Genomic DNA, 23088 nt, shown 5'->3' with positions numbered 1-23088 from the left:
AATGGGGAAAAAGTGAGAGCTTTTCCTCTACAGTCAGGAAGAAGACAAGGATGTCCACTCTACCCATTAGTATTTAACATAGTACTGGAAGTCTTAGCTTCATCCATCAGACAAATGAATAAATAAATAAATAAATAAATAGCATCCAAATTGGTAAGGAAGAAGTCAAGCTTTCTTACTATTTGCAGATGATATGACACTATAAAGAAAACCCAAAAGACTCCACAAAAATTGCTATAACTGATACATGAATTCAGTAAAGTTGCAGGATAAAAAATCAATGTACAGATATCTGTTGCATGTCTATAAACCAATACTTAAGCAGCAGAAAAAGAAATCAAGGAATCAATCCCATTTGCAATTGCACCAAAACCCATAAGATACCTAGGAATAAACCTAACCAAACAGGTAAAAGACCTTCAGTCTAAAAACAATAAAACACTGATGAAAAATGTGAAGATGACACAAAGAAATGGAAAACCATTCCATTCTCATGGATTGGAAGATAAAGTATTGTTAAAATATCTATAATACCCAAAGTAATCTACAAATCTAGTGAAACCCTATCAGAATACCACCAGAATTTTTCACAGAGCTAGAAGAAACAATCCTTAAATTTGTATGGAACCACAAAAGACCCTGAAGAGCCAAAGCAATCTTGAAAAAGAAAATAAAAGCTGGGCATACCACAATTCCTGACTTCAAGTTACATTACAAAATGATCAAGACAGTATGGCACTGGCACAACAACGGACGCATAGATGAACACAAAAGAATAGAAAACCCAGAAATGTACCTACAACTCTATGGTCAACTCATCTTCAGCAAAGCAAGAAAGAATATCCAATGGGAAAAAAAAACTCTCCTCAACAAATGGTTCTGGGGAAACTGGATGGAAGCATGAAAAACAAATGAAACCATACACAAAAACAACTTCAAAATGGATTAAAGACCTAAATGTGAAAAAATAAACCATCACAATCCTAGAGGTGTACACAGGCAGTAATCACACTGACATTGATTGTGGTAACTTCTTAATAGATGTCTCTGGAGGCAAGGGAAACAAAAGTGAAAATAAGCTATTAGGACCTCATCAAGATAAAAAGCTTCTGCACAGCGAAGGAAACAGTCAACAAAACTAAGAGACAGCCTTTGGAATCAGAAAAGATATTTGAAAATGACATATCTGGAAAAGAGTATCCAAAATATACAAAGAACTTATCAAACTCAACACCATAAAAACAAATAATCCAGTTGAAAAATGGGCATGAATAGACATGATTCATGATAGGTCATGAACGACATGAATAGACATTTTTCCAAAGAAGATATACAGATGACTAACAGACACATGAAAAAATGCTCAACATCACTCATCAGCAGGGAAATACAAATCAAAACTACAATGAGATATCACCCCCCCCCACCTGTAAGAATGGTTAAAATTAATACCACAGAAGAAAACTGGTGTTGGCGAAGATGCAAAGAAAGGGGAACTCTTTTACACTGTTGGTGTTAATGCAAACTGATGCAGACACTATGGACAACAGTATGGAGGTTTCTCCAAAAGCTAAAAGCAGAACAACCCTATGACACAGCACATGCACTAGTAGGTATTTACCCAGCGGATACAAAAATACAATATACAATGGAATATTACTGAGCCATAAGAAAGAATGAAATCTTGCCATTTGCAAAGACGTGGATGGAACTAGAGAGTATTATGCTAATGAAATAAGTCAGTCAGAGAAAGACAAATACCATATGATATCACTTACAAGTGGAATTTTTGAGACGAAACAAATGAACATAGGGAAAAAAGATTCAAACCAGGACACAGACTATTAACTATAGAGAACAAATTGAGGGTTACTGAAGGGGAGGTGGATGGTGGAACGGGTTAAACAGGTGATGGGTATGAAGGAGGGCACTTGTGATGAGCACTGGGTGTTGTATGTAAGTTATGAAACGCTGAATCCTACACCTGAAACTAAACAAACAAAAAAAAAACTAGAAATAAACCCACTGTATATGCTCAATTAATCTATGACAAAGGAGGCATAAATATACAATGCAGAAGACAGTTGCTTCAATAAATGATTCTGGGAAAACTGAATAGCTACATGCAAAATAATAAAACTGGATGACTTTGTTACACCTTGAGCCAGAATAAATTGAAACTGGATTAATGCAGAAGCTTTTTATTTTGATGTAGTCCTGATATTTAATTTTGCTTTAAAAAATGTCTGTTTGTTTGTTTGTTTGTTTGTTTCGATGGAGGCAGAGACAACAATGAGCAGGGAAGGAACAGAGAGAGACACACACAGAATCTAAAGCAGGCTCCAGGCTCTAAGCTGTCAGCACAAAACCTGATGCGGGGTTCAAACCCTTGAACTGTGAGATCATGACCTGTGCCTAAGTTGAACGCCCAACTGAGTGAGCCACCCAGGTGCCCTTTTATTTTGCTTTTATTTCCCTTGCCTCAGGAGACATAGCCAGAAAAATGTAACAGTCGATGTCAGAGACTTTACTGCCTATGCTCTTTTGTATGATTTTTATGGATTCAGGTCTTACATTTAGATCTTTAATATATTTTGAATTTATTTTTGTGTATGGTGTAATAAAATGGTCCAGTTTCATTCTTTTGCATGTAGCTGACCAGTTTTCTGAACATCATTTGTTGAAGACACTATCTTTTTCCTATTGTATATTGTTTACTCCTTTGTCAAAGATTAATTTACCATATAATTGTGGGATTATTTCTGGATTTTCTGTTCTGTTCCTTTGATATATGTGTCTATTTTTGTGCCAGTACCACCCTGTCTTGATCACTAGTTTTGCAATATAACTTAATGTCTGGAATTGTGATTCTTCCAGCTTTGCTTTCCTTTTTCAAGGTTGTTTTGGCTATTCGGTGTCTTTTGTGGTTCCATACAAATTTTAGGATTGCTTGTTTTCCCTCTTGGAAAAACGCTGTCTTTATTTTGATACAGATTGTACTAAATGTGTAGAATGCTTTGGTTAGTATTTTTTCTATATATCATATTTCTATATATCATATATCAATATTTTTTTCTATATATCCATGGTCATGGAATGGTTTTCCATTTCTTTTTGTCATTTTCAATTTCTTTCAAGAATGTTTTACTTTTTTTCATAGTAAAGGCCTTTCACCTTTTTTGTTAAGTTTATTCCTAGGTATCTTATAATTCTGGTGCAATTGTAAATGGGATTTTTTCCCTTAATTCCTCTTTCTCCTGCTTCATTTTAATGTGTTGAAATGCAATAGATCCAATAAAAGGTTAATATTAAAAATATAGAAAGAATTTATAAAACACAACACCCTTCAAAAAATGAACAATCCAATTAAAAATTGGCAGAAGAATTGAGCACACATTTCTCCATAGAAGGCATATAAATGGCCAACACACATATGAAAAGACAATCAACATCACTCATTATCAGGGAAATGCAAATCATAACTACAGTGACAGATCACCTCTCATCCCTCAGAATGGCTAAAATTAAAAACATGAACACCAATTGTTGGCAAGGATGTGGAAAAAAATAACTCTCTTGCACTGTTGATGTGAATGCACACAAGTATACACTCTTAAAACACTATGGAGTTTCCCCAAAAAGTTTAAAAAAGAACTACCCTACAACGTGGTAATCACATTGCTGGGTATTTATCAAAATAAAAAACAAAACAAAACAAAACACTAGTTCAAAGGGATACATGCACCTCGATGTTAATTGTAACATTATTTATAATAGTCAAATTATGGAAGCAGCCCAAGGGTCTACCAATAAATGAATTAATAAAGTAGAGGTAATATATTTAAAAAATGAAATATTATTCTTTATAAGAAAAAATAAAATCCTGCCATTTGCAAGGAGATGGCTGAGCTAGAGTGTTTTTATTTAATATGAAATTTATTGTCAAGTTGGTTTCCATGCAACACCCAGTGCTCATCCCAAAATGTGCCCTCCTCAAAACCCATCACTCACCCTCCTCTCACTCCCACCCCCCACCAACCCTCAGTTTGTTCTCAGTTTTTAACAGTCTCTTATGGTTTGGCTCCCTCCCTCTCTAACCTCTTTTTTTTTTTTCCTTCCCCTACCCCCATGGTTTACTGTTAAGTTTCTCAGGATCCACGAAAGAGTGAAAACATATGGTATCTTTCTCTGTATGACTTATTTCACTTAGCATAACACACGTTGCTACGAAAGGCCATATTTCATTCTTTATCATTGCCATGTAGTATTCCATTGTGTATATAAACCACAATTTCTTTATCCATTCATCAGTTGATGGACATTTAGGCTCTTTCCACAATTTGGCTATTGTTGAAAGTGCTGCTATAAACGTTGGGGTACAAGTACCCTTATGCATCAGCACTCCTGTATCCCTTGGGTGAATTCCTAGCAGTGCTATTGCTGGGCCATTGGGTAGGTCTATTTTTAATTTTCTGAGGAACCTCCACACTGTTTTTCAGAGAGGCTGCACCAGTTTGCATTCCCATCAACAGTGCAAGAGGATTCCCGTTTCTCCACATCCTCGCCAGCATCTATAGTCTCCTGATTTGTGCATTTTAGCCACTCTGACTGGGGTGAGGTGGTATCTGAGCGTGGTTTTGATTTGTATTTCCCTGATGAGGAGCGATGTTGAGCATTTTTTCATGTGCCTGTTGGCCATCTGGATGTCTTCTTTAGAGAAGTGTCTATTCACTTCTGCCCATGTCTTCACTGGATTATTTGTTTTTCAGGTGTGGAGATTGGTGAACTCTTTATAGATTTTGGATCCTAGCCCTTTGTCTGATGTGTCATTTGCAAATGTATTTTGCCATTCTGTTGGTAGCCTTTTAGTTTTGTGGATTGTTTCCTTTGCTGTGCAGAAGCTTTTTATCTTCATGAGGTCCCAGTAGTTCATTTTTGCTTTGAATTCCCTTGCCTTTGGTATGTGTCAAGTAAGAACTTGCTGCAGTTGAGGTCAGAGAGGTTTTTTCCTGCTTTCTCCTCTAGAGTTTTAATGGTTTCCAATCTCACATTCAGGTCCTTTATCCATTTTGAGTCTATTTTTCTGAATGGTGTAAGAAAATTGTCTAGTTTCATTCTTTTGCATGTTTATGTCCAGTTCTCCCAGCACCATTTGTTAAAGAGACTGTCTTTTTTCCATTGGCTATTCTTTCTTCCTTTGTCAAAGATGAGTTGGCCATACGTTTGTGGGTCTAGTTCTGGGGTTTCTATTCTATTCCATTGGTGTATATGTCTGTTTTTGTGCCAATACTGTGCTGTATTGATGGTTACAGCTTTGTAGTAGAGGCTAAAGTCTGGGATTGTGATGCCTCCTGCTTTGGTCTTCTTCTTCAAAATTGCTTTGGGTATTCGGGGTCTTTTGTGGTTCTATACAAATTTTAAGATTCCTTGTTCTAGCTTTGAGAAGAAAGCTGGTGCCATTTTGATTAAGATTGCATTGAATGTGTAGATAGCTTTGGGTAGTATTGACATTTTAACAATTTTTATTCTTCCAATCCATGAGCACGGAATGTTTTTCCATTTCTTTATATCTTCTTCAATTTCCTTCATCAGCTTCCTATGGTTTTCAGCATACAGATCTTTTACATCTTTGGTTAGGTTTATTCCTAGGTATTTTATGCTTCTTGGTGCAATTGAGAATGGGATCCATTTCTTTATTTGTCTTTCTGTTGCTTCATTATTAGTGTATAAGAGTGCAACTGATTCCGGTACATTAATTTGGTATCCTGTGACTTTGCTGAATTCATGTATCAGTTCTAGCAGACTTTTGGTGGCGTCTATAGGGTTTTCCGTGTATAATAACATGTCATGTGCAAAAAGTGACCTTGACTTCCTCTTTGCCAATTTTGATGCCTTTGATTTCCTTTTGTTGTCTGATTGCTGATGCTACCACTTCCAACTCTGTGTTAAACAACAGTGGTGAGAGTGGACATCCCTGTCATGTTCCTGTTCTCAGGGGGAAAGCTCTCAGTTTTTCCCCATTGAGGATATTAGCTGTGGGCTTTTCATAAATGGCTTTTATGATGTTTAATTATGTTCCTTCTATACTGACTTTATCAAAGGTTTTATTAAGAAAACATGCTGAATTTTGTCAAATGCTTTTTCTGCATTGATTGACAGGTTTTTATCTTTTCTTTTATTAATGCGATGTATCACATTGATTGATTTGCGAATGTTGTACCAGCCCTGCAGCCCAGGAATGAATCCCACTTGATCATGGTGAATAATTCTTTTTATATCCTGTTGAATTCGATTTACTAGTGTCTTATTGAGAATTTTTGCATCCATATTCATCAGGGATATTGGCCTGTAGTTCTCTTTTTTTACTGGGTCTCTGGTTTAGGAATCAAATTAATGCTGGCTTCGCAGAATGAGTCTGGAAGTTTTCCTTCCCTTTCTATTTTTTGGAATAACTTGAGAAGGATAGGTATTATCTCTGCTTTAACTGTCTCGTAGAATTCCCCTGGGAAGCCATCTGGTCCTGGACTCTTATTTGTTGGGAGGTTTTTGATAACTGATTCAATTTCTTCGCTGGTTATGGGTCTGTTCAAGCTTTCTATTTCTTCCTGTTTGAGTTTTGGAAATGTGTGGGTGTTTAGGAATTTGTCCACTTCTTTCAGGATGTCCAGTTTGTTGGTATATAATTTTTCATAGTATTCCATGATAATTCCTTGTATCTCTGAGGGATTGATTGTAATCATTCCATTTTCATTCATGATTTTATCTATTTGGGTCATCTCCCTTTTCTTTTTGAGAAGCCTAGCTAGAGGTGTAACCATTTTGTTTATTTTTTCAAAAAACCAACTCTTGGTTTCATTGATCTGCTCTACAGTTTTTTAGATTCTATGTTGTTTATTTCTGCTCTGATCTTTATTATTTCTCTTCTTCTGCTGGGTTTGGGATGTCTTTGCTGTTCTGCTTCTATTTCCTTTAGGTGTGCTGTTAGATTTTGTATTTTGTTTTTTTTGTTTGTTTGTTTCTTGAGATAGGCCTGGATTGCAATGTATTTTCCTCTCAGGACTGCCTTTGCTGCATCCCAAAGCGTTTAGATTGCTGTATTTTCATTTTCATTTGTTTCCATTTTTTTAAATTTCTTCTCTAATTGCCTGGTTGACACATTCATTCTTTAGTAGTGTGTTCTTTAACCTCCATGCTTTTGGAGGTTTTCCAGACTTTTTCCTGTGGTTGATTTCAAGCTTCATAGCATTGTGGTCTGAAAGTGTGCATGGTATGATTTCAATTCTTTTATACTTATGAAGGGCTGTTTTGTGACCCAATATGTGATCTATCTTGGAGAATGTTCCATGTGCTCTCGAGAAGAAAGTATATTCTGTTGCTTTGGGATGCAGAGTTCTAAATAGATCTCTCAAGTCCATCTGATCCAGTTTATCAATCAGGTCTCTTGTTTCTTTATTGTTTCTGTGTCTAGATGATCTATCCATTGTTGTAAGTGGAGTATTAAAGTCCCCTGAAATTACCACATTCTTATCAATAAGGTTGCTTATGTTTGTGATTAATTGTTTTACATATTTGTGGGCTTCCGCATTCGGTGCATAGACATTTATAATTGTTAGTTCTTCCCAATGGATAGACCTTGTGATTATTATATAATGCCCTTCTTCATCTCTTGTTACAGCCTTTAATTTAAAGTCTAGTTTGTCTGATATAAGTATGGCGACTCCAGCTTTCTTATGACTTCCAGTAGAATGATAAATAGTTCTCCATCCCCTCACTCTCAATCTGAAGGTGTCCTCAGGTCTAAAATGAGTCTCATGTAGTCAGAAAACAGATGGTCTTGGTTTTTTTTCATCCATTCTGATACCCTATATCTTTTGGTTGGAGCATTTAGTCCATTTACATTCAGTGTCATTATAGAAAGATATGGATTTAGAGTCTTTGTGATATCTGTAGGTTTCACGCTTGTACTGATGTCTCTGGTACTTTGTCTCACAGGATCCCCCTTAGGATCTCTTGTAGGGCGATTTCGTGGTGATCAAGTCCTTCAGTTTGTGTTTGTTTGGGAAGACCTTTATCTCTCCTTCTATTCTAAATGACAGACTTGCTGGATAAAGGATTCTTGGCCTTCATATTTATTCCGTTCATCACATTGAAGTTTTCGTGCCATTCCTTTCTGGCCTGCCAAGTTTCAGTACCTAGATCCGTCACTAGTCTTATCAGTCTCCCTTTATATGTTAGAGCATGTTTATCCCTGGCTGCTTTCAGAATTTTCTCTTTTCCTTGTATTTTGCCACTTTCACTATGGTATGTTGTGCAGAAGATCGATTCAAGTTACGTCTGAAGAGAGTTCTCATGCCTCTTTCATTTCAATGCCTTTTTCCTTCCCCAGATCAGGGAAGTTCTCAGCTATGATTTGTTCAAGTACACCTTCAGACCCTTTCTCTCTTTCTTCCTCCTCTGGAATCCCAATTATGAGTACATTATTACGTTTTATCGCATCACTTAGTTCTCTAATTCTCCCCTCTTACTCCTGGAATTTTTTATCTCTCTTTTTCTCAGCTTCCTCTTTTTCCATAATTTTATCTTCTAATTCACCTATTCTCTCCTCTGCCTCTTTAATCCGAGCTGTGGTCGCCTCCATTTGATTTTGCAGCTCATTTATAGCATTTTTTAGCTCCTCCTGACTGTTTCTTAATCCCTTGATCTCTGTAGCAATAGATTCTCGGCTGTCCTCTATACTTGTTTCAAGCCCAGTGATTAATTTTATGACTATTATTTTAAATTAAGTTTCTGTTACATTGCTTAAATCGTTTTTGATCAGTTCGTTAGCTGTCGCTACTTCCTGGAGTTTTTTTGAGGATAATTCTTCCATTTTGTCATTTTCGATAGTCACTGGAGTGGTGCGGAACTGTAGGGCTCTTCCTCTGTGCTGTCTGGCATAACTTGCATTGGTGGGAGGGGCCGCAGTCAGACCTGATATCTTTCCCCAGCCCACCACTGGGGCCATAGTCAGACTGATGTGTACCTTATCTTCCCCTCTCCCAGGGGCAGGACTCATTGTGGAGTGGTGTGGTCCTTGTGTGGGCTACTTGCACACTGCCAGGCTTGTGGTGCTGCTTTGATGGAATCTGGCGTATTGGCCAGGGTGGATCCGCAAGGTGCACAGGGGCGGAATGGGTAGGGTTAGATCACTTTGCCTTTGGTGGTCGGCTTCTGGAGGTGCCCTGTGGCACCGGGAGGGAGGCAGACCCATCGGAGGGATGGATCCACAGAAGCACAGCATTGGGTGTTTGCGAGGTGCAAGCAAGTTCTGTGATGGGAACTGGTTCCCTTTGGGATTTTAGCTGGGGGATGGGCGAGGGAGATGGTGTTTCCCAGTGCCTTTGTTCCCTGCCAAGCTGAGCTCTGTCTTCCCGGGCTCAACAACTCTCCCTCCCGTTGTCCTCTAGCTCTCCCACTTTTTGAGCATAGCTATTGACTTATAATATTCCAGATGTTAAGTCCCTCTGGCTGTCAGAACTCACGCAGTCTGGCCCCTCTGATTTTGTAAGCCAGACTCAGGGGCTCTGCCTTGCCGGGTGGGCTGTCCCTCCACTGCCCCGGCTCCCTGCCGTCAGTCTGTGTAGCACGCACCACCTCTCTGCTCTTCCTACCCTCTTCTATGGGCCTTTTGTCTAGGCTTGGCTCTGGAGAGTCCGTCCTGCTAGTATTCTGGTGTTTTTCTGGGGTATTTAGGCAGATGTTGGTGGAATCTAAGTGATCAGCAGGACGTGGTGAGCCCAGTGTCCTCCTACACTGCCATCTTCCCCAGTCCTAAAGAGTTTAATGCTAAGTGAAATAAGTCAGAGAAAGACAAATACCATGGTTTCACCTAAATGGGAAAGTTAAGAAACAAAAAAAAAAGAACAATGGAATAAAAAGAAAGTTATACAAACCAAGAAACAAACTCTTAACTCTAGGGAACAGATGGTTACCAGAGGGAAGGTGGGGGGGGGTGAAATAGGTGATGGGGATTATCAGATGCACTTGTCCTGATGAGCAATGGGTGATGCATGCAATTGTTGAATCACTATATTGTACACTTGAAATTAATATAACACTGTATGTTAACTATACGGGAATTTAAAAAAATAAAAAAATAAAAAAATAATAAAATAAAATAAAATAAAATAATGGATTAATGATCTAAATAAAATACCTGAATCCATTAAATTCCTGAAAGAAAACATTGGCAGTAAACTCTTGATAGGCTTTAGCTATACTTTTATAGATCTGCCTTATTAGGTAAGAGAAACAAAGCAAAAATAAATAATTGGGACTACATCAAACTGAAAAAAAAACAATTATTCCACAGTGAAGGAAACTTTCAACAAAATAAAAATGTAACATACTGAATGAAAGAAGTTATTTGCAAATGATATATGTAATAAGTGGTTAATGTCCAAAATATATAACAAAAACTCATAGAACTCAATGCCAAAAAAACCCAACAAATAATTTGATTACAAAATGACCTGAATAGACATTTTTTGAACAATATCCAGATGGCCAACAGAGGCCTAAAAAAAATGCTCTACATCACTGGTCATCAAGGATATGCAAATCAAAACCACAATGAGATATCACTTCACACCAGTTAGAATGGCTAGTGTCTAAATGACAAGAAATATCAAGTGTTGATAAAGATTTAGAGAAGAAAAAAACTTGTGCACTATTTGTAGAAATGTAAATTGGGGCAACTACTATAGATAACGGTATGGCAGTTTCTCAAAAAATTAAAATTAGAAATACCATAAAATCCAAAGTGCCCGGCTTGCTCAGTAAGTTAAGAGTCTGACTCTGGATTATGGGTCAACTCATCATCTCATGGTTGGTAAGGTGGAGCTCTGCCTCCGGCTCCTGGCTGATAACATTGAGCCTGCTTGAGATTTTCTCTTTCTTCCTCTCTTTCTGCCCTTCCCCTATCCATGCTGTCACTTTCTCTCTCAAAATAAATAAAGAAAGAAAGAAAGAAAGAAAGAAAGAAAAGAAAAGAGAAAAAAAAGAAATACTATACCATCCAGTAATTCTATGTCTGGGTATTTACCCAAAGAAAATGAAAACACTAATTCAAAAAGACATGTGTACCCCTATGTTGATCGCAGCATTATTTACAACAAGCAAGACATGGAAGTAACCTAAGTGTCCATCAAAAGATGAATGCATAAAGATGTGACACACACACACACACACACACACACAGAATGAGAGACAGAGAGAGAGAGAGAGAGAGAGACTGGAACATAACTCAGCCATAAAAGAGTTAAATCTTGCTATTTGTGACAACACAGATGAACTAGAAGGTATTATGATAAATGAAATAAATAAGACAGAGAAAGATAAATACCATATGGTTTCACTTATATGCAAAATCTAAAGAAACATAACAAATGAACAAATAAAAAAAAATAGAAACTGGCTGATAGAACAAATTGATGGTTTCTAGAGGGGTGGGTGGGTAGGGGATGGACAAAAGAAGTGAAGGGGATTAACAGTTACATATTCCAGTTATAAAATAAATAAGACATGAGAATATAATGTATAGCATAAAGAATATAGTGAATAATGTTGTAACAACTTTGTAGGATGACAGATGGTAATTAGGCTTATTGTGGTGATCACTTCTCAATGTATCAAATCATTATGTTGTACATATGAAACTAATACAATTAGTATGTCAATTATTCAATTAAATATCTTTCCTCATGGGGCGCCTGGGTGGCGCAGTCGGTTAAGCGTCCGACTTCAGCCAGGTCACGATCTCGTGGTCCGTGAGTTCGAGCCCCGCGTCGGGCTCTGGGCTGTTGGCTCGGAGCCTGGAGCCTGTTTCCGATTCTGTGTCTCCCTCTTTCTCTGCCCCTCCCCCGTTCATGCTCTGTCTCTCTCTGTCCCCCAAAAAATAAATAAACGTTGAAAAAATAAATAAATAAATATCTTTCCTCATTTTAAGAGTAATATGTATTTATAAGGTAAAATGTGGAAAATGCAAAAAATATAAATTTTTCTTTACATTTTTATTGTTTTACTACCTTCCAGAGACAAACATTATTAATATTTTTATACATCTGTATTCTGGTATAAATTTTTAACATACTGAGAATTATAATGTTAAAAAATGTAAAATGTCTACAGCATGCCATTGAAAATATTCCATTGGAGCATTCCAGGAAGTGTACCAAATGTCCAGTAGGAATCAGAATTCAATTTCAACATTTGTGAAGGTGGCAGTGATGTCCTACATAAGGGCCCAGTACACAAAGTTTAGTGCTCAATAAATACTTGAGAAATGCATAAAAGAAAAAAAATAGTGTAACATAGAATGATTCTTGTAAGATCACCTGTTATAGCCTAAAACCACAAAGTATTATTTTGCAATTTAAAAAGTAAGACCTAAAAGCCTATCTAAATGTAATCTAACAGTATAGACCTGCAAGTCACCAAGTGTCTCTTGGTGACAGTATATCTCACTTTGTTTTGTAAACTGGTTTAGATACGTATTATGATCCAGATTCCAAGCCAAATTCTGCCTAGCAGATTCATCACTGGCATCTCCTTCTGCCCTTTTTGTAGGGTTTAAGTATTTGGGTTTCTCTCAAACTTAAAGAATATGGTGGCATTTGCATTTGACATTCCTTAATTCCTCTGAAATAGATTTTTCTTTCCAAAGGAGGCAGCTCTCAGAATGAACATATATTTTAGGATCTTAGCATATTGATATATGCTGTTCACCAGTGTGTGAATCACAGGTACACCACTACTGTAAATGTTAATGTTAGATGACAAGCAAAACATCATGAGTTCAATGCAGGCTCATATAATATGCTGAAGAAAAATAGATGTTAATATGTAGTTTAAGAAGTATAAATCTCATGATAAAGTTACAGCTAAGCAATGGGGAAATAAACCAAATTTATATTAATAGCACTAACAAATTCATAAGCAGACTATAGCACTGATCTTTGACTATGTGAAATGTGACTGCAGAATAAATGGGACTCATCAGTAACTAACCTAGTCAGAAAAGGAAAGAGATGCTAACAAGGGCACAGCTGGCAATTTTAGAAAATCAGTTGTTCTACTACACACTATGTTTATATACTCCTAAAAATATGTTGAGTGCTGATTTTTTTTCTTTTTTCTTTATTTAAATTGTAATACATCTTTAACTTTGCAAAGCAACTCCAACAAAAGACAAAATCTCATCTTCCTATCAGTATTACAGTTTGCTACTGGCATAGACTAGATATGCTGAAAAGAATTACCTTGGCAATTAATCTCTTCAGTATTCCTTAAAAAGCACAAGAACAATACTACAGTGTCTTTTATAATCAGTAATCCTTCAAGTCGAAAGATAAGGAAGGTCTTATATCACCATGAAGCCAAAGTCTTCAACGAAGTCTTGGGCTCTTATCATCCCCACATCCAAAACACAAAATACTTAAAGAAGTGTAGGCCTTGGAAAACCAGTCCAATCTAAGGTGTTTGGGGTGATCTAGTCTGGTAAGATATTGAGTTTGGCAGATCCCATGCCTCTTCCCTTCAAAAATTAGTTTATGCCTATTAGAAGATCAGAGTAACCATTGGCCTTTGAACATAGAAATCACCCTCTGCTTTTCACTGGCCCTTTGCATCATTCTGATTACTTTAGTATTGTGTACAAGCTATTTAACTTTCTTGTGACTATGCTTCTAGTTTTCCTTCAGTAAAACAGGAGAGAAGTCTAGCTTGCTTTACCCACCTTGTGATGAAGCTGTCATAATTAAAAGTTTGAAAAAGGAAATGTGTAAGGGTATTTCCTGCTACCAGGAGGAATACCAAATATTCTTATTAACACTAATAGTCACATATTATTGCATTTTATTGTCAAAAAAGCATTGAAGTCAGATTCAGGTTTTAATGCAAACATTGTCATTCATTACTTGTATAACCTTGGGCAGTTACTCAACCTCTCTGAACCTGAGTCTCCTCATGTGCAAAAATTAACCAAATTAGTCTGTTCTTGTAGACGTTTTAGCGTGGATTAAATTACATATGCAAAACTCCCTGGCACTTGCAGTGATGAACACTGGGTGTTGCATGTAAGTGATGAATCACTAAACTCTACATCTGAAACTAGTACTACACTCTATGCTAACTAACTGGAATTTAAATAAAAACTTGAAAAAAAAGAGAACAAACACATTTTTAAACACATATTTTTAAAAAAACATATATTTTTAAAATTTAGTTTCATTTCATTTATTTGAAGCCAGAGGACTTAAGTTCAAATTCTCACTTTGCTACTTACTAGCTTTATCAAATGACCTCAAGAAAGCCATTTAACCTTGCTGAGCTCTGTTTTTCTCATCTGTAAAATAAAGTTGCTGTGAGGATTAAATAGAACTATATACTAAAATATACAAGATAGACTGCTAAGTAACTCCTACATACAACAATGGTATCATTGATAAGACTTGTCCTATTCCTGCTCCTTTTGTATCTCTATAGGAGCATCCAATAGTGTGCTACATACTGTGGGGAAAACAAGGGAAGCATAAAATAAGGCCTTTGTCCTCAAAGAGAATTGGATAATCAAATGAAAATCTTGCTAGTCTAAGGCTTCTTATTTTTGTTCTGATTGTGTAGTCTAAGACTCCATTGAGTTCATCAAGGAATGATATACTCATAGGAAACAGGCTCCTGATTATCGGGAATTTTTACGCCAGAGCTGAATGGCAATTCATTTTACAAACAGAAGAAGGTTTTTATTTTGATGAAGTCTAAATAGTTCATTTATGCTTTTGAAAAAGAAAAAAGAAGGAATTCCTAAAGATCTCTGACATGAATTAAAAAATTATGTGAGAAAATATGGAATAAAGTATGAAGGCACTCTTGGTTATGTATTACTTTACTATTGCTGCTATAACAAATTACCATATATTAAGTGTCTTAAAATAACACCAATTTATTTGTGTTTAGTTCAAGAAGTCAGAATTCTAAAATCAAAATGTTGACAAGGCTATGTTGTCTCTTCAGGAGAGAATCTCTTTCCTTGCCGTTTTCAGTTTCTGGAGGCTTCCCACATTCCTTGGCTCATGGCCTCTTTCTTACACCACCCATCCTCTTGTTTATGTCATTGCATCTCCTACTACCCATTAAAAAATAATTTTCTTGAAGGAGGCGGCAAGATGGCGTCTTAGGAGGACGCTGGGCTCACCGCACGTCCTGCTGATCACTTAGATTCCATCTACACCCGCCTAAGTAACCCAGAAAACCACCAGAGGATTAGCAGAACGGAGTCGCCAGAGCCAAACGCAGACGAGAGGCCCACGGAAGAGGGTAGGAAGGGTGGCGAGGCGGTGCGCGCTCCACGGACTGGCGGGAGGGAGCCGTGGCGGAGGGGCGGCTCGCCGGCCAAGCAGAGCCCCCGAGTCTGGCTTGCAAAAGCGGAGGGGCCTGACGGACTGTGTTCCGACAGCAAGCGCGACTTAGCGTCTGGGAGGTCATAAGTTAACAGCTCTGCTCGGAAAGCGGGAAGGCTGGAGGACAAAGGGAGGGAGAGCTGCTGAGCCCCCTGACAACAGAGCTCAGTTTGGTGGGGAACAAAGGCGCTCGCCAGCGCCATCTCCCCCGCCCATCCCCCAGCCGAAATCCCAAAGGGAAATGGTTCCTGCCAGGGAACTTGCTCGCTCTGCGCAAACACCCAACTCTGCGCTTCGGTGGAGCCAAACCTCCAGCAGCGGATCTGACTCCCTCCCGCTGCCACAGGGCCCCTCCTGAAGTGGATCACCTAAGGAGAAGCGATCTAAGCCTGCCCCTCCTGCCCCCGTGCACCTTGCCTACTCACCCCAGCTAATACGCCAGATCCCCAGCATCACAAGCCTGGCAGGGTGCAAGTAGAACAGAGGAGCCACACCACCCCACAGTGAATCCCGCCCCTAGGAGAGGGGAAGAGAAGGCACACACCAGTCTGACTGTGGCCCCAGCGGTGGGCTGGGGGCAGACATCAAGTCTGACTGCGGCCCCGCCCACCAACTCCAGTTATACACCACAGCACAGGGGAAGTGCCCTGCAGGTCCTCACCACGCCAGGGACTGTCCAAAATGACCAAGCGGAAGAATTCCCCTCAGAAGAATCTCCAGGAAATAACAACAGCTAATGAGCTGATCAAAAAGGATTTAAATAACATAACAGAAAGTGAATTTAGAATAATAGTCATAAAATTAATCGCTGGGCTTGAAAACAGTATACAGGACAGCAGAGAATCTCTTGCTACAGAGATCAAGGGACTAAGGAACAGTCACGAGGAGCTGAAAAACGCTTTAAACGAAATGCATAACAAAATGGAAACCACCACAGCTCGGCTTGAATAGGCAGAGGAGAGAATAGGTGAACTAGAAGATAAAGTTATGGAAAAAGAGGAAGCTGAGAAAAAGAGAGATAAAAAAATCCAGGAGTATGAGGGGAAAAGTAGAGAACTAAGTGATACACTAAAAAGAAATAATATACGCATAATTGGTATCCCAGAGGAGGAAGAGAGAGGGAAAGGTGCTGAAGGGGTACTTGAAGAAATAATAGCTGAGAACTTCCCTGAAGTGGGGAAGGAAAAAGGCATTGAAATCCAAGAGGCACAGAGAACTCCCTTCAGACGTAACTTGAATCGATCTTCTGCACGACATATCATAGTGAAACTGGCAAAATACAAGGATAAAGAGAAAATTCTGAAAGCAGCAAGGGGTAAACGTGCCCTCACATATAAAGGGAGACCTATAAGACTCGTGACTGATCTTTCTTTTGAAACTTGGCAGGCCAGAAAGAATTGGCACGAGATTTTCAGGGTGCTAGACAGAAAAAATATGCAGCCAAGAATCCTTTATCCAGCAAGTCTGTCATTTAGAATAGAAGGAGAGATAAAGGTCTTCCCAAACAAACAAAAACTGAAGGAATTTGTCACCACTAAACCAGCCCTACAAGAGACCCTAAGGGGGACCCTGTGAGACAAAGTCCCGGAGACATCACTATAAGCATAAAACATACAGACATCACAATGAGTCTAAACCCGTATCTTTCTATAATAACACTGAATGTAAATGGATTAAATGCGCCAACCAAAAGACATAGGGTATCAGAATGGATAAAAAAACAAGACCCATCTATTTGCTGTCTACAAGAGACTCATTTTCGACCTGAGGACACCTTTAGATTGAGAGTGAGGGGATGGAGAACTATTTATCATGCGACTGGAAGCCAAAAGAAAGCTGGAGTAGCCATACTTATATCAGACAAACTAGACTTTAAATTAAAGGCTGTAACAAGAGATGAAGAAGGACATTATATAATAGTTACAGGGTCTATCCATCAGGAAGAGCTAACAATTATCAATGTCTATGCACCGAATACCGGAGCCCCCAAATATATAAAACAATTACTCATAAACATAAGCAACCTTATTGATAAGAATGTGGTAATTGCAGGGGACTTTAACACCCCACTTACAGAAATGGATAGATCATCTAGACACACGGTCAATAAAGAAACAAGGGCCCTGAATGAGACATTGGATCAGATGGACTTGACAGATATATTTAGAACTCTGCAACCCAAAGCAACAGAATATACTTTCTTCTCGAGTGCACATGGAACATTCTCCAAGATAGATCATATACTGGGTCACAAAACAGCCCTTCATAAGTTTACAAGAATTGAAATTATACCATGCTTACTTTCAGACCACAATGCTATGAAGCTTGAAATCAACCACAGAAAAAAGTCTGGAAACCCTCCAAAAGTATGGAGGTTAAAGAACACCCTACTACACGAATGAGTGGGTCAATCAGACAATTAGAGAAGAAATTAAAAAATATATGGAAACAAACGAAAATGAAAATACAACAATCCAAACGCTTTGGGACGCAGCAAAGGCAGTCCTGAGAGGAAAATACATTGCAATCCAGGCCTATCTCAAGAAACAAGAAAAATCCCAAATACAAAATCTAACAGCACACCTAAAGGAACTAGAAGCAGAACAGCAAAGGCAGCCTAAACCCAGCAGAAGAAGAGAAATAATAAAGATCAGAGCAGAAATAAACAATATAGAAACTAAAAAAACTGTAGAGCAGATCAAAGAAACCAAGAGTTGGTTTTTTTTGAAAAAATAAACAAAATTGACAAACCTCTAGCCAGGCTTCTCAAAAAGAAAAGGGAGATGACCCAAATAGATAAAATCATGAATGAAAATGGAATTATTACAACCAATCCCTCAGAGATACAAACAATTATCAGGGAATACTATGAAAAATTATATGCCAACAAATTGGACAACCTGGAAGAAATGGACAAATTCCTGAACACCCACACTCTTCCAAAACTCAATCAGGAGGAAATAGAAAGCTTGAACAGACCCATAACCAGCGAAGAAATTGAATCGGTTATCAAAAATCTCCCAACAAATAAGAGTCCAGGACCAGATGGCTTCCCAGGGGAGTTCTACCAGACGTTTAAAGCAGAGATAATACCTATCCTTCTCAAGCTATTCCAAGAAATAGAAAGGGAAGGAAAACTTCCAGACTCATTCTATGAAGCCAGTATCACTTTGATTCCTAAACCAGACAGAGACCCAGTAAAAAAAGAGAACTACAGGCCAATATCCCTGATGAATATGGATGCAAAAATTCTCAATAAGGTACTAGCAAATCGAATTCAACGGCATATAAAAAGAATTATTCACCATGATCAAGTGGGATTCATTCCTGGGCTGCAGGGCTGGTTCAACATTCGCAAATCAATCAACGTGATACATCACATTAACAAAAAAAAAGAGAAGAACCATATGATCCTGTCAATCGATGCAGAAAAGGCCTTTGACAAAATCCAGCACCCTTTCTTAATAAAAACCCTTGAGAAAGTCGGGATAGAAGGAACATAAAGATCATAAAAGCCATTTATGAAAAGCCCACAGCTAACATCATCCTCAACGGGGAAAAACTGAGAGCTTTTTCCCTGAGATCAGGAACACGACAAGGATGCCCACTCTCACCGCTGCTGTTTAACATAGTGCTGGAAGTTCTAGCATCAGCAATCAGACAACAAAAGGAAATCAAAGGCATCAAAATTGGCAAAGATGAAGTCAAGCTTTCGCTTTTTGCAGATGACATGATATTATACATGGAAAATCCGATAGACTCCACTAAAAGTCTGCTAGAACTGATACATGAATTCAGCAAAGTTGCAGGATACAAAATCAATGTACAGAAATCAGTTGCATTCTTATACACTAACAATGAAGCAACAGAAAGACAAATAAAGGAACTGATCCCATTCACAATTGCACCAAGAAGCATAAAATACCTAGGAATAAATCTAACCAAGGATGTAAAGGATCTGTATGCTGAAAACTATAGAAAGCTTATGAAGGAAATTGAAGAAGATTTAAAAAAATGGAAAGACATTCCCTGCTCATGGATTGGAAGAATAAATATTGTCAAAATGTCAATACTACCCAAAGCTATCTACACATTCAATGCAATCCCAATCAAAATTGCACCAGCATTCTTCTCGAAACTAGAACAAGCAATCCTAAAATTCGTATGGAACCACAAAAGGCCCCGAATAGCCAAAGGAATTTTGAAGAAGAAGACCAAAGCAGGAGGCATCACAATCCCAGACTTTAGCCTCTACTACAAAGCTGTCATCATCAAGACAGCATGGTATTGGCACCAAAACAGACACATAGACCAATGGAATAGAATAGAAACCCCAGAACTAGACCCACAAACGTATGGCCAACTCATCTTTGACAAAGCAGGAAAGAACATCCAATGGAAAAAAGACAGCCTCTTTAACAAATGGTGCTGGGAGAACTGGACAGCAACATGCAGAAGGTTGAAACTCGACCACTTTCTCACACCATTCACAAAAATAAACTCAAAATGGATAAAGGACCTAAATGTGAGACAGGAAACCATCAAAACCTTAGAGGAGAAAGCAGGAAAAGACCTCTCTGACCTCAGCCGTAGCAATCTCTTACTCGACACATCCCCAAAGGCAAGGGAATTAAAAGCAAAAGTGAATTACTGGGACCTTATGAAGATAAAAAGCTTCTGCACAACAAAGGAAACAACCAACAAAACTAAAAGGCAACCAATGGAATGGGAAAATATATTCGCAAATGACATATCAGACAAAGGGCTAGTATCCAAAATCTATAAAGAGCTCACCAAACTCCACACCTGAAAAACAAATAACCCAGTGAAGAAATGGGCAGAAAACATGAATAGACACTTCTCTAAAGAAGACATCCGGATGGCCAACAGGCACATGAAAAGATGTTCAGCGTCGCTCCTTATCAGGGAAATACAAATCAAAACCACACTCAGGTATCACCTCACGCCAGTCAGAGTGGCCAAAATGAACAAATCAGGAGACTATAGATGCTGGAGAGGATGTGGAGAAACGGGAACCCTCTTGCACTGTTGGTGGGAATGCAAATTGGTGCAGCCGCTCTGGAAAGCAGTGTGGAGGTTCCTCAGAAAATTAAAAATAGACCTACCCTATGACCCAGCAATAGCACTGCTAGGAATTTATCCAAGGGATACAGGAGCACTGATGCATAGGGCCACTTGTACCCCAATGTTCATAGCAGCACTCTCAACAATAGCCAAATTATGGAAAGAGCCTAAATGTCCATCAACTGATGAATGGATAAAGAAATTGTGGTTTATATACACAATGGAATATTACGTGGCAATGAGAAAAAATGAAATATGGCCTTTTGTATCAACGTGGATGGAACTGGAGAGTGTGATGCTAAGTGAAATAAGCCATACAGAGAAAGACAGATACCATATGGTTTCACTCTTATGTGGATCCTGAGAAACTTAACAGGAACCCATGGGGGAGGGGAAGGAAAAAAAAAAAGAGGTTAGAATGGGAGAGAGCCAAAGCATAAGAGACTTAAAAACTGAGAACAAACTGAGGGTTGATGGGGGGTGGGAGGGAGGAGAGGGTGGGTGATGGGTATTGAGGAGGGCACCTTTTGGGATGAGCACTGGGTGTTGTATGGAAACCAATTTGTCAATAAATTTCATAAAAAAAATAAAAAATAAAAAAATAAAATAAAAACAAAACAAAAAAAATAATTTTCTTTTTTTAAATTTTTTGATGCTTATTTTTGAGAGAGAGAGAGAGAGAGAGAGAGAGAGACAGGGAGGGGCAGAAAGAGAGGGAGATACAGAATCCAAAGCAGACTCCAGCCTCTGAGATGTCAGGACAGAGCCTGATGTGGGGCTTGAACCCACTAAACATGAGATGATGACCTAAGCAAAAGTTGGACGATTAACTGACTGAACCACCCAGGCATCCCTCCTACAATTCATTCTTATCCTGTTGCCTCCCTTCCTTTTATAAGGACCTTTGTAATTACAGTGAGTCCACCTTGATAACCCAGGATAATCTTACCTATCTCAAATTCTTAATCATACCTGCAAAGTTCCTTTTACCATGTAAAATAACCCATTCACAGATTCCAGGGATTAGGATGTGGACATCTTTAGGGGGATATTACTCAACCTATCATAGTTATTATAGCTCAGAGATAATCATTGGGATTAAAAGAGCCGGGATGGTGTCAGTGAAGGCAGTGCATCTTGATAGGTATGAAGATAAGGACGAGGTTACTCCTAGGTTTGGGAATGACATGAACACAAGCAGTGGTGTAGAAATCATCATAATTTACATGGAGACTATTCAAAAGACTGAGCTACAACCAAATGGGAGGAGAGAAATGTCATATCAAAAAGCCAGGCAAAGGGATCCAAATTTGGTAGAATCGCAATTGGGAGTCACTCCAAGCTCCCAAGTAAGCCCCCAAGTGAAATTATAAAAACAGCATTCTCAGGATGATTGGTCTAGGCAAGCAGAGGTTGGAGAAGATACCCCAGGAGGAACAAAGGCTGAATGATGTCTCTACTGAAACATCACTGATGTCTCAGCTGCTTTGAGTACCTGAACACAAATGGCAACAATTCCAAGGGAGAGAGAAAAGGCCAAGGCAAGATCATTTTAGCCTCTCTCCACCTACAGTAGCATAAGCTGCAGACAACAGCCAAGAGCCTCCCATAGTGCTTTGCAAAGGGAGATGATTTTTTATGAGCTCAGAGATGTTTTGTTTTGTTTTGTTTTTAAAGATTGAAAATATGATACGCTTACCTCATTGCCACATTACTTCCATCTATGACAACTGGCCTCAAATTTTCACTGTTGTCTATTTCATCTTCAAGAGACAGTTCAGGGCTTGCAATCTCTCTAGAGCTGGGACCCCTAGGTGCTAACAAACTCAAATTGGCCTGCCCTTCTGAATCACCTTTGTTCCCAAGCCTGACGAGCTCTGCCAATACATCATTAATAAGTGATTCTGGGCCCAGCTTGTTCAATACTGATTGAATCTGTGCCTCTGCATAGCCCAGCTTTAGAGCAAAATCCATCTTGGCTTGGTATTCTTTTTCCAAGTCAAGCTTCCTATCCTGTAGAATGCTGCTCTGGGAGAAGCTTGGATGATCTAAGCAGGGTGATCTAAAGAGCTGACGGTGTGGCTTGGCGGGAATATCCTTTTTTTTCAACTGAGCATCCCCAGATCCGTAGCTATTGTCATTGTTATTGTTCTTAAGGCTCATCTGTTCAGGTTCATTCTCAGAGTTCATCCACTCTTCAGAATCAGCATTGCTCTGCTCCATCCTGTCCTGCTTAGATTGTTGTTTCTCTTCCTTGGAGGAACTCTTCTCCATTTTTGATGTCCCCACTGCAGCTGTGGCCGTCATCCCCATTCAGTGGGCAGTCTGAAGTCTAATCAGCTCTTTTTCTTTTTAGCCTGCTTGGAATCCACATACAGTTATATTCCTTTGTAGTAAAATGTGGTGGTAGTGATGGTGAAAGTCTTTGCCTGTTTGGTTTGGTATGTTCAGATGTTACCAGTCCCTACAAATAAACACACATACCACAATCATGTTTAGTAACATTCTGGAATGGCATTTAAGAATGCACCGGTTTCTTTTAAAGAAACTACACACTGTATGACAT

At 38.7% G+C, this 23088-nt stretch overlaps 1 protein-coding gene across 1 annotated transcript in view; it reads right to left on the bottom strand.

Moving 5' to 3' along the window:
* Positions 1–22829, bottom strand: part of ZC3H12B (zinc finger CCCH-type containing 12B) — a 78527-nt gene extending 55698 nt beyond the window's left edge. Inside the window, exon 1 of the mRNA XM_047844315.1 lies at positions 22222–22829. Within this exon, the coding sequence (XP_047700271.1) occupies positions 22222–22829 (608 nt within the window). The remainder of the gene's footprint in view (positions 1–22221) is intronic.
* Between the last annotated feature and the right edge of the window lie 259 nt (positions 22830–23088).

The sequence above is a fragment of the Prionailurus viverrinus genome, chromosome X, assembly GCF_022837055.1.
Source record: "Prionailurus viverrinus isolate Anna chromosome X, UM_Priviv_1.0, whole genome shotgun sequence".
Lineage (NCBI taxonomy): Eukaryota > Metazoa > Chordata > Mammalia > Carnivora > Felidae > Prionailurus > Prionailurus viverrinus.
The sequence above is the reverse complement of the archived record's forward strand: the minus strand, read 5'-3'. Positions and strand labels throughout refer to the sequence as shown.